The following is a 12,544-nucleotide window of genomic DNA, read 5'->3' as shown; positions in this document are numbered from 1 at the left end:
TGTACATTATCTGCTAGCAGACCAGAACCCCCAGGTTACAACTGACGTGGCCAGCTTCTGTGCAGCCACGATTGTTTGTAGGAGGAGGACATTGCAAGTTTTTTAATGTTTTATGATTTTATCAGGATTTGTATATACTGACAATAGTGATGTAGTTCAAAATGCTGATTTCTTGTATAGTGTTTTGGACATCATTTACTTATTTTATTTGCTGATCTATGACCGAAATAAATATATTGATTGATTGGTTATGGCATTAAGCTTTCATGGACTACAGGCCCCTTAGTCAGGTGAAGCCCTTTGCTCTTCCCTTTCAATTTGATTTTATCTTTTGTTTGACTGAAATGAACCATTGCTGAAATGGGTATATGAAAAACTATGAATGCCTGTACTTTTAAAATGAGAACAGTTCAGAATTACTAGTTACAAAAAGCTATGGGTATGCCTGTCCCTATGCCACAAGTCTGTGGGAGTGCATAAATCTATTTATTTATGTAGGGTGTTTCCAGACAGAGGCTGAATTTGCAAATGGGTCATTGAGATAACACAAACAAGTGATTGGCAACAGGTTGTTGTTTTTGCTTACCAGATTTTCCCTGGGGGAAAAAATACACTCTAGCATTTGATGCCAACAGCATTGTGTGGAATATGATGCAAGCAACTTGCTTGAATGAGGAGCACTGATCCCTCAATAAACATCTGTTTGGAAGCACCATTAGATATTTTTATACTTTTTATCAAAGCAGCTTACAGTACAATATTAAAAACAAATAGCTGCCAACAATATTTATTTTATTTATTTATTATTTGATTTATATCCCGCCCTTCCTCCCAGCAGAAGCCCAGAAATGCTAAAAACACTTTAAAATATCATAAAAACAGACCTTAAAATACATTAAAACAAAACAATGTTAAAAACATTTTTTAAAAAAAAGCTTTAAAAACATCTTTTTAAAAAGGGTTAAAAACATATTATTAAAAAAAAACACATTACCAAGCAATTCTAACACAGACGCAGACTGGGATAGGTCTCAACTTAAAAGGCTTGTTGAAAGGGGAAAGACTTCAAAAAGTCCCGAAAAGATAGCAGAGATGGCACCTGCCTAATATTCAAGGGGAGGGAATTCCACAGGGTAGGTGCTGCCACACTAAGGTCCATTTTATATATTGTGCAGAATGAACCTCCTGATAAGATGGTATCTGCAGGAGGCCCTCACCTGCAGAGCGCAGTGATCGACTGGGTATATAAGGAGTAAGATGGTCTTTCAGGTATTCTGGTCCCGAGCTGTAGAGGGCTTTGTACTAGAACCTTGAACTTGGCCTGGTAGCAAATGGGCAGCCAGTGAAATTCTTTCAGCAGCGGGATGATATATTGGTGATACGATACCCTGCCCCACTGAGTAGTCTCACCGCCACATTTTGCACCAGCTGCAGCTTCTGGACCAACCTCAAAGGCAGCCACACACAGCTCATTACAGTAATCCAGCCTGGAGGTTACCAGCACGTGGACAACAGTGGTCAGACTATCCTGGTCCAGAATTGGCTGCAGCTGTTTTACCAGCCGAAGCTGGTAAAAGGCACTCCTAGCCACTGAGGTCACCTGGGCCTCTGACAAAGATGGATCCAGGAGCACCCCCAGATTACAAACCTGCTCTTTCAGAGGGAGTACGACCCAATCCAAAGTAGGCAACTGATCAATTATCTGAACTCGGGAACCACCAACCCACAGTGCCTCCATCTTGCTAGGATTCAGACGCAAGTTTATTGGCCCTCATCCAGCCCACCCCCGAGTCCAGGCAGCGGTCCAGGGCTTGCACGGCCTCTCCTGATTCACATGTTACGTAGAAATAGAGCTGGGTATCAGCATACTGCTGACACCTCGCCCTAAATCTCCTAATGACCACTCCCAAGGGCTTCATATAGATGTTAAACAGCATGGGGGACAAGATGGCACCCTGCGGCACCCCACAGCACAACTGCCAGGGGGCTGAAAGACAGTCACCCAATGCTATTCTCTGAGAACAACCTTGGAAATAGGATGGGAACCACTCTACAACAGTGCCTCCAATACTCATCTCACCAAGTTGGCCAGGAAGGATACCATGGTCAATGGTATCAAAAGCCGATGAGTGATCAAGTAAGAATAACAGGGTCGCACTCCCCCTGTCCTTCTCCTGATAAAGGTCATCCATCAAGGCGACCAAGGCTGATTCAGTCCCATAACCAGGCCTGAACCCAGACTGGGATGGGTCAAGATAATCTGTTTCATCCAAGAGTACTTGTAATTGCTGCACCACAACCCTCTCAATCACCTTCCATAAGAAGGGGGTATTTGCAACTGGTCGGTAGTTGTCACAAACCAATGGGTCCAGGGTGGGCTTTTTCAGGAGTGGTTGGATCACCGCCTCCTTCAAGGCGCCCAGAACCACTCCCTCCCACAACAACGCGTTGACCACTTCCTGGATAAAGCTAACCAGTGCAAAATTCATCTCCATGTTGCACAGCAGGCAGCAACTCTAAAGAAACTGTTTTGCATACCTATATCAATTTCATCATTTTTGTTCGAAGCCACAGCTGTTGAGTCTCCGTTAATGACATCCAGAAAGAAGTCAGTAGGATTGTTGTATGGTTCGCACTCATAACCTACGAAGAAATAAAATACTCACAGGTCATTCAACAAGGAGATGATGGAAATGTACAGCAAAGCGCTTGGGATAAGGGATTCAGGCTCCAAATTATCAAAAGTTTACACAGTACATGATTTCTCCAACTTTTGAGCACATAAATACTTGCATAAATACTGGGTGGATCATGACAGATGCTATTGGAGGTTGTTGATTCATAGGGTCGCCATAAGTCATAATCAACTTGAAGGCACATAACAAAATACTGCCATTCCCATGCTTAATATAAGTAGGCTTAAATTAGCTTAAGGCTGAGTACACCAAATTACCCATGCGCACCATGTTAGGAAAGAAAAATACTCCATGTGAATGAATGGCTATGAAGGTGGTGCAGATGTGAGAGATTTGGATTCTGGGACCATGGGCTATGGTTCCTGGAAGATGGACTGCTGGCAAGTGATGGGTTGCATCTCACAAGGACTGGGAAGAATGTGTTTGGCCACAGCATGGAGAAGTTCATCAGGAGGGCTTTAAACTGAATCCTAAGGGGGAGGGAGACGTAAACTTGGTGGTAACGACTGATGAAGGCTTATGCACAGTAGCGGGACCAAAGAGATCGGCTCTAATAGGGCCCAGTAACAGCCCTCAGAAAAATGTAGTAAGGAAGCCAAGCCATAAATCACATTGTCTTCTATGTCTGTATACTAATGCGCAGAGCATGGGAAACAAGCAGACGAACTTGAACTCTTAATACAGGGGGGCAATTACGACTTGATAGGTACAACTGAAACTTGATGGGATGACTCCCATGACTGGAATACAGCAATTGAAGGATACAACTTGTTCAAGAAGAACAGAAGGAATAAAAAGGGAGGTGGAGTTGCGCTATATGTTAAAAATATATATCCCTGCACAGAAATACAGGAAGATGAGCTTGGTAGTTCCACCGAGAGTATCTGGATTAAAATTAATGGGGCAAGTAACAAAAGGAATGTGGTGCTTGGAGTCTACTACCGACCACCCAATCAAAGAGAAGCTGAGAATGTAACTTTTGAAAACCAAACTGCCAATGTTTTGAGGAGGCATTATGTAGTAGTAATGGGGGATTTCAATTATCCCGATATCTGTTGGGAGACAAATTCTGCCAAACACGGCTCCTCCACGAAATTTCTGACTTGTGTTGCAGATAACTTCCTCCTACAGAAAGTGGAGGAAGCAACCAGAGGATCAGCTATCCTGGACTTGATTCTAACCAATAGAGATGATTTGGTGGATGAAGTGGCAGTTACGGGAACTCTGGGGGAAAGTGACCACACCATACTTGAATTCTTGATTTTAACAGAAGCAAAAGCTGAGAGTAGCCATACGCGCACCCTGGACTTCAGGAAAGCTGATTTTAATAAACTCAGAAAAATTGTAAGTACAGTTCCATGGCAAGCCTAATGAGAAAAGGAGTCGAAGATGGGTGGGAGTTTCTAAAAAACGAAATTCTAAAAGTGCAATGGGAAGCAATTCCAACAAGGAAAAAAAAGGGGGGGGACAGCAGAAGGAGCCAATGTGGCTTCACAAAAAGCTTAGAGAGGACCTGAAAACAAAAGAGGACACATACAGGAAGTGGAAAGAAGGGCAGGCCACAAACGAAGAGTACAGGCAGGTATCACGGAATTGCCAGGATGGTGTCAGGAAGGCTAAAGCTGAGAATGAGCTGAGGCTAGCAAGGGATGCTAAAAGCAACAAAAAAGCTTTCTTCAGGTATGTCCATAGTAAAAGACAGAGAAAAGAAATGGTGGCACAGCTACTCAATGAGGATGGCAAAATGATAACAGATGACAAAGAAAAGGCAGAAGTCCTCAATTCCTACTTTGGCTCAGTCTTCTCCCAAAAAAGGGCCTATAACCCTCCCGGGAAACATGAAGTAGAAGGGTCAGGATTGGACCTTGAGATTGATAGACAAATGGTCAGGGAATACCTAATCACTTTGAATGAGTTCAAATTGGCAGGGCCCAATAAACTGCATCCTAGAGTATTGAAGGAACTGGCTGAAGAACTCTCAGAACCGCTCTCTATTATCTTTGCGAAATCATGGAGGAGCGGTGAAGTGCCAGATGACTGGAAGAGAGCTAATGTTGTCCCTATCTTCAAAAAGGGCAAGAAGGAGGAAACGGGGAACTACAGACCAGTCAGCCTAACATCAATCCCTGGAAAAATTCTGGAGCGGATTATAAAGCAGTTAATCTGTAAGCACCTTGAAAGCAATGCAGTGATTACTAGGAGCCAACATGGATTTATGAAGAACAAATCCTGCCAAACTAATCTCATCTCATTGTTTGATCGGGTAACCTCTCTTGTAGACTGTGGGAATGCTGTGGACATAATATACCTCGACTTCAGCAAAGCTTTTGACAAAGTGCCCCATGATATTCTGATTAGCAAGCTAGCTAAATGTGGGATGGATGGAACAACTATTCGATGGATCCATAGTTGGCTCCAGAATCGTACTCAAAGTGTGCTTATCAATGGTTCCTTCTCAAACTGGGCAGAAGTAACGAGTGGGGTACCACAGGGCTTGTTCCTGGGCCCAGTGCTCTTTAACATTTTTATTAACGACTTGGATGAGGAGGTACAAAGCATGCTTATCAAATTTGCAGATGATACGACTTCCGGGAAGGGTGACTTAGCCTGTGCCTGCTTTTGAGACGGGCTCCTGCCTCAAAAGAAGCTTATTCAGATATATCAGTCAGATTTTTTTTTTTTTTGACTGATTAAACTTCTCCCGGGTAGGGAGAAACGAAGAGATTAACCTCAAAGCCTATTTTTGTTGGGACGACCAGATCTCATTAATTTATGGGACGAGGTCCAGCCGACGAAGGTGGGACGGATTTTCAACAACAAGCTCTATCTGATAAAGCGAACGTTCATCTTATCTTCTAAGAGAGAACGCACTAACAGGCAAGCACCCTTCTTTCTATATTTTTCTTTTACTTGACTTAAATTGTTGCTGTTTAAAAGAGATTTGCCAGATTGATCGGTTTTTGACATCTCACTGGGGAGCCATAACTTCTCTCTGCTACTCACTAATTAATAGCTTATCTCTGTTTTTGTTGCAAAAAGCTGTCCTGGATTTGCATTCTAAAGATATACACAGAAGAGGGATTTCTATTCCAGATTTTTATTTTGAAGAATATTATATTGTCTGAGACTACTCTCTTTTTGGTCTATTTTATTTTGACGAATCTGTTTCCTGACGACCGCCATTAATTGTTTCGATCCTGGGAACTGCATTTTGTTTACTTAAGCATGGAGAGATAAGGCTGTCTGCTCTGTTTATACTGTGATGTCACCAAGTTTGGAGTATTAACCCAATTGTTGCTGAAATAAGAAGTGGTTTTCCTATATTTTTCTTTTAAAATGGCAATTAAGAAAGTGGCTGAGAAGCTGGAAATAACTATGTTTCAGAAAATAATGGATGAGATTGAGATAACGAAACAAAACCTGCGACAGGGTTGTAAGGAGCTGAAAATTGAATTGAGTAAAATGAAGCAGGAGATTAAAGATATAGGGGTCCCTGTGAGAGAGGTGACCCTGGAAGGGGTCCCTGTGAGAGAGGAGACCCCGGAGATTGGAACAAACGTGGAACAGGAAAAAGATTTGGAGTCTATGGACTTTAGAAACAAAATCTATGGTTTGGAGACACAGGAGATTAAAGACATAGGGGTCCTTGTGAGAGAGGAGACCCTGGAGACTGGAACAGGGGTCCCTGTGAGAGAGGAGACCCTGGAGACTGGAACAGGGGTCCCTGCGAGAGAGGAGATCCCGGAGATTGGAACAAACGTGGAACAGGAACAAGATTTGGAGTCTATGGACTTTAGAAATAAAATCTATTGTTTGGAACTCAATGTTATCTCTGAAGAAATTAATGAAGATTCTAGAGATAAAGTTATTAATGGCATGGATAATCTTCTGGACTGGAATGATGTGATGGAGCCCAATATAGAGAAAATCTATGGAATTAACTGCAGCCATGTGACAATGGAAAAACTTTCAAGAGATGACCCAGTGTATTTTGAAAAAAAGAACAGAGATATGATTTTACAGCAGTATTTCAGCAACCTATTCAGAATGGATGGCAAGAAAATATTTGGGATAGAGGTAATTCCCATCAGACTCTTACTATATGACTATGGCTTTGACAGCAAGATTATTATGGAATACTGATAATGGAAGATTGGATACTGAAATTACTGGACTTAACAAGACTACTGAAGATGGAAGATGGAAAATGGAACTAATAGGGATAATAGAACAATGGCTACTGAAATTACTGAACCTAACAGATTCTGATGTGATGGATTAATTGAAATGTTTATTTTGACTATGGTTATGACAATAAGATTATCATAATTAGTAATGAGATGGATTAATCGATATGCTTATCTGGAAAAAAAATTGATAGATATATTTCTTAAAGAATTGAAACCTCTCTTTGACTTTTTGTGGAAAGAATAAAGTAATGTTTATGAGATTTGATGATTAAGTAAGATAACTACTGGAGGAAAGTGATTTTATAATATGACTTAAGAGACAGGATTGTTATATATTATAGACTTATAACTGATTTGATCTTTGACAAATGGGAAGTCAATATTTTACTCTTTATTTTTTATTTTTGTTTTTTTTTCTTCTTTTTTTTCTTTTTGTTTAACTATTTTTGATTTTGTTTTTTGTCTTTGAATGTTTTATGATTTTGTCTTGTATGTTTTATGAAAATCTGAATAAAAATTATTGAAAAAAAAAAAAATTTGCAGATGATACAAAATTGGGAGGCATAGCTAATACCGTGGAAGACAGAAAGAAAATTCAAAGGGACCTTGATAGGCTGGAGCATTGGGCTGAAAACAACAGAATGTAATTCTACAGGGATAAATGCAAAGTTCTACACATAGGAAAAAGAAACCAAATGCACAGTTATAAGATGGGGGATACTTGGCTCAGCAGTACGACATGTGCGAAGGATCTTGGAATTGTCGTTGATCACAAGCTGATTATGAGCCAACAGTGTGATGTGGCTGCAAAAAAGGCAAATGCTATATTAGGCTGCATTAACAGAACTATAGTTTCCAAATCACGTGAAGTACTAGTTCCCCTCTATTCAGCACTGGTTAGGCCTCATCTTGAATACTGAGTCCAGTTCTGGTCTCCGCACTTGAAGAAGGATGCAGACAAACTGGAACGGGTTCAGAGGAGGGCAACAAAGATGATCAGGGGACTGGAAACAAAGTCCTATGAGGAGAGACTGAAAGAACTGGACATGTTTAGCCTGGAGAAGAGAGACTGAGGGGAGATATGACAGCACTCTTCAAGTACATGAACGGTTGTCATATAGACGAGGGCTGGGATCTCTTCTCAATCGTCCCAGAGTGCAGGACGGAATAATGGGCTCAAGTTGCAGGAAGCCAGATTTCGACTGGACATCAGGAAAAACTTCCTAACTGTTAGAGCCATATGACAATGGAACCAATTACCTAGAGAGGTAGTGGGCTCTCCAACACTGGAGGCATTCAAGAGGCTGTTGGACAGCCATCTGTCGGGAATACTTTGATTTGGATTCCTGCATTGAGTAGGGGGTTGGACTCAGTAGCCTTGTAGGCCCCTTCAAACTCTACTATTCTATGATTCTATGATTCTAGGAAAGCAAAAAAGTACAGTCATTCTTAGCGGATGCCCCTCATTTGCCAAAACAACAGTTGGAGTATCTTTCAGAAGATTTATAAAGGCCAACTGAAACAGAAGAGGCACATGGTATGGTCCTCCTCAGACTGTACCCTTTAACACGAGGCAAAGAGAGACCTGCTGGGCCAGACCCAAGGTCCTCCTAGTCTAGTATCGGACTGTGGGGCGCCACAGCTTCCTTTAGGAGGAGAAAACAACATTGGAAGTTCTGTTCACTAATCACATATAGTTTGGCCCTCCATATCCACAATATTCAATACAGAGGCTTCTGAAACCTTACCAATGGACTTGAAATATTCTAGGGCATTCTGAGCAGGTCCATGATAGAGCATTCTTCCTGCAGCCAGTAAGGTCAATTTATCAAACAGTTTGAAGATTGAGTAGCGTGGTTGATGGATGGAAAAGATTATTGTTTTTCCCTGCCTGGCCATCCTGTACACAGGGTAGACAGCAAGAAAGTTGTCAATTGGCTTAAGGTTTTGCGAGACATATTGTTACTGTAAGCTAAAAAACAGGTCAACATTTATTATTATTATTATTATTATTATTTAGGTTTATATCCCACCCATCCTCCCAATATGAGCCCAGTTGTGCAAAGTAAAGAGACCATCTCTTTAGGCTCCTCTCCCTTCTCTCTCTTCTGTATAGCCCATTGGCTACTGCTACTTGCATAACGAGCATTGATGGGATGTCAGTATTCCAGCCACCTGAAAAGCTGGTTTCAGCCTCACATTTGGCATAGCTATTTGTTTAGGGGGGCGGGGGTTCTTCAACTCTGTCTTGGCAATATAAACCTGGGAGGAAGCTGGCCGAAACAGCTTGAGGGTTGGGATTATTGATATTGTTAGGTTACTAATATTTCCTGCACTTCTATAATACCTGCTCAACTGTAAATGAAGAAATGTACTGCACATCTCCAAGAAAATGAGCTTTTTAAAGGCTGGTTACAATTCCTCACTGAGGACCCACTGGAAACCATAGAAAGGAATACAAAGCCTTGCCCACTCTTTCACCACACTATACAGTTTGCATTTATTATCATTGTACTTCCCTCATTTGTCAGAGCCTGGTGATGAGGCTGGAAGGATTACAAGTTTCATTAAAGAACAACAGCATTCACAAAACAAGTGCTGTTACTGTAACTGGGAAAGAGTAACTTGAGATTCCAGGCTGTCCATGGAGGCTCAGATTTCGGCAGTGAGCCAGGCAGCCTGGTACCAACTACACCTCATACGCAGGCTGCAACCCTACCTCCCTGTTCATCAGCTCCCACTGGTAGTACATGCCCTGGTCACCTCTTGATTAGACTACTGCAATGCGCTCTACGTGGGGTTACCCTTGAAAACGGTCCGGAAACTTCAACTGGTACAGAATGCGGCGGCTCGTTTACTTACAAACAGCCGTCGCCGTGATCATATAACACCAGTATTATTTAATCTACACTGGCTTCCAGTAGTTTTCCGGGCCCAATTCAAGGTGTTGGTGTTAACCTTTAAATCCCTATATGGTTTCGGCCCGGTTTATCTGAAGGAGCACCTCCAGCGTCACCAACTATGCCGCCTGACAAGATCCGCCACGCAGGGCCTTCTCTCAATCCCACCAACAAAAGTAGTTAGGTTGGTGGGTACTAGAGAGAGGGCTTTTTCGGTGGCGGCCCCCACTCTCTGGAATTCCCTCCCGTTCGATCTTCGACATGCCCCTTCCCTGGATACCTTCCGCCGAGCATTAAAAACTTGGCTGTTTGGTCAGGCCTTTGAGACTATCGGGATGGGCTAATTATATACTCAATCCCCGCTGCTATGTATTACAATTGCTGCTATTCTGTCACTGATGATTATTTGTATTTTATTGTATTTATTGTATTTACTGTATTTTGTATTTTATTGAATTTAATATGTACGCCGCCTAGAGTGGCTTCGGCCAGATAGGCGGCCTAAAAATTAAATTATTATTATTATTATTATTAACTACAGTAATATTGATTCTCTGAATAACACAAGCTTTACTTCAAAGTTGCTGGGATTTTTGCCTATCTTCCAAACCTTCATTTATTTACCACATTTGTATAACACTGTCTCCAAGGAGCTCTGAAAAGAAGATTTTACCCCCACTAACAACTCTGCGAGGTAAGGTAGGCTCACATAATAACATGGCTAAGTAGGGCTTTGAACACAGCTAGTCTCCCTGGTCCAACTCCAACCCTATCCACTAAATCCCAGCAGCTAATAGTTTTGACATCACAGTTCCTTGCATCAAAGTTGAAGAAAGAGGTATTCTTTTATTCCAGACACAGCCAAAGGCTGATACTTTTTCTTGTAGATACCTTTTAAGGAGGAGCAGTACAGCATTGGCTGTGCTGGCATCCAATCCAGTAGTTGGCTCATCTAAGAACAAGACTGCTGGATCAGTAATAAGCTCCATTCCAATATTCGTCCTTTTTCTCTCTCCCCCTGATATACCACGAATAAACTGGGTTCCAACCTAATACAAAACAAGAATTTCCATGGCATTGTCTGACTGACCTGAAAATTCTTCCAAACAGGAGTGTTTTCAGATACATACATTGATTTTTATATCCAACAGTAGAAGACAGAATAATGAATTTGAAAAGGAAACTGCTTGACTTCTTCGAAATCATTTATATGTCACAAGAGGCTCCTAGCACTTCCCAATCATTGCCTTCCTGGTGTATGCTACAACAAGCAGAATTGCAATAGAATTTTCATATTATCAGAGCATTGTACTTTTTCTATGTGTACGTCCCACTATATTCCATCCTCAGCATAGCTGCTGCGGTAGGGCCATCTGAAGTTAAGCATATTCAATGTACTCTTTTATCACTAAAATGCTTTTTCAACTCTACTTTATTTTAAATAACTTTTCAATTGAATTTTTAATATACAGAAAATATACAATAAAACACATGGACAAGTCAAAATACAGAAAGAGTAATTATAATATGGGACATGGTCTAACCTCCATATCACTTCCTTTTTTAGGTTGTCCAGAAATAACAGCAAAATCCATTGCCATGCATAGGCCAAAGATGGGGTGCGTCCATGTTCTGGTTGGTTAGTATAGTCAATAAAATCAAGCCATATGGCAAAGAAGGTGTCGCTCTTACTCTGACCTTGGGCCACCCACACCTTTGGTGTTAATTTCTCCAGGAGAGCAAGTTGCCATGTGCGGTCATACCATTGCTCCACAGAGGTGCCACCTAGGGTCTTCCATTCCGCTGTGACAACTGCCTGGGCAGCAACCAGCAGCAGTTGAATGAGTTCTTTAAATCTAAGATCTCTAAGAGGTCCTATACATAGTTCAAGCATTGCCATTTCCGGGGTTCTCTCAATAGTCTGTTTGGTGATGCTTTTAATTTCAGTAAAAAACGCTTGCCAAAAAGATGTTACTTTTGAACATTCCCACCACATATGGAGATATGTCCCAATAGTGGTATGCCCTCACCAGCATGTGGTAGGGGACTCACATCAAATGCGAGAGAGATGCTTGGGAATGAGATACCATCTGTGCAGCACTTTGAGTGATGTCGCTCTATGTTGGGCTGAGGTAGTTTAGAATGGAGGTTTGTCCCACAAAGCATTCCAATCTGCTCCATCTATATGTACCTCTAAATTCCCTTCCTAGATCAGCCGTATGGCATCAGAGCTGCCTATATTATATTCAAGAAGCATCTTATAGGTCTGCAAGATCAGCCCTTTGAAACGCACTGCATCTGAGGATACCAGGCGTCCCCATTGGGTCAGATTCCTAGTTGCGGCAACCCTCACTGCTGGGGCACAGATAAATGAATTAATTTGGTTCCAAGTCAGCCAGGAAAGCTGCATCCCTTGAAGTTTCTGTCTGACTTCTCACTCCATTAGCAGTCCACCCCATCTGTAAAAGTCATGAAGCCTATAAAGCTGCTGGGTCTTCCATTTAACCATCTCATTCAACCTATATTTGTTATAAAATGTGGGGTGGAACACCAAGGAAACCAAAGGGGAGAAACCAGGGGCTAGCAAAGGTGTCTTCACCTTCCATACTGAAACATGGCGAGGGTGAAATCATTGTTTAACCAAGAGAAGGACTTGAGCTTCTGTTTATAAAAGGGGAACACACTGAGTGGAACCCCCATCGATTTCTGTAAGCTCCAGATGCACCCATTGTTTCACTGGGTCTCACAGAACAAATGA

General features: G+C 41.8%; 1 protein-coding gene across 2 annotated transcripts in view; it reads right to left on the bottom strand.

The window, feature by feature from the left end:
• LOC133363734 (broad substrate specificity ATP-binding cassette transporter ABCG2-like) overlaps positions 1–12,544 on the bottom strand; it is a 66,470-nt gene that overhangs the window by 19,296 nt on the left and 34,630 nt on the right. For both annotated transcript variants that reach the window (XM_061583053.1, XM_061583054.1), the window contains 3 exons: positions 10,678–10,835; positions 8,635–8,786; positions 2,539–2,643 (listed from right to left, as the gene is read on the bottom strand). In XM_061583053.1, coding sequence (XP_061439037.1) covers positions 2,539–2,643; positions 8,635–8,786; positions 10,678–10,835 — 415 coding nt within the window. The remainder of the gene's footprint in view (positions 1–2,538; positions 2,644–8,634; positions 8,787–10,677; positions 10,836–12,544) is intronic.

Source organism: Rhineura floridana, chromosome 9 (assembly GCF_030035675.1).
Source record: "Rhineura floridana isolate rRhiFlo1 chromosome 9, rRhiFlo1.hap2, whole genome shotgun sequence".
NCBI classification, from domain to species: domain Eukaryota; kingdom Metazoa; phylum Chordata; class Lepidosauria; order Squamata; family Rhineuridae; genus Rhineura; species Rhineura floridana.
This window is presented reverse-complemented; position numbering and strand designations above follow the sequence as displayed.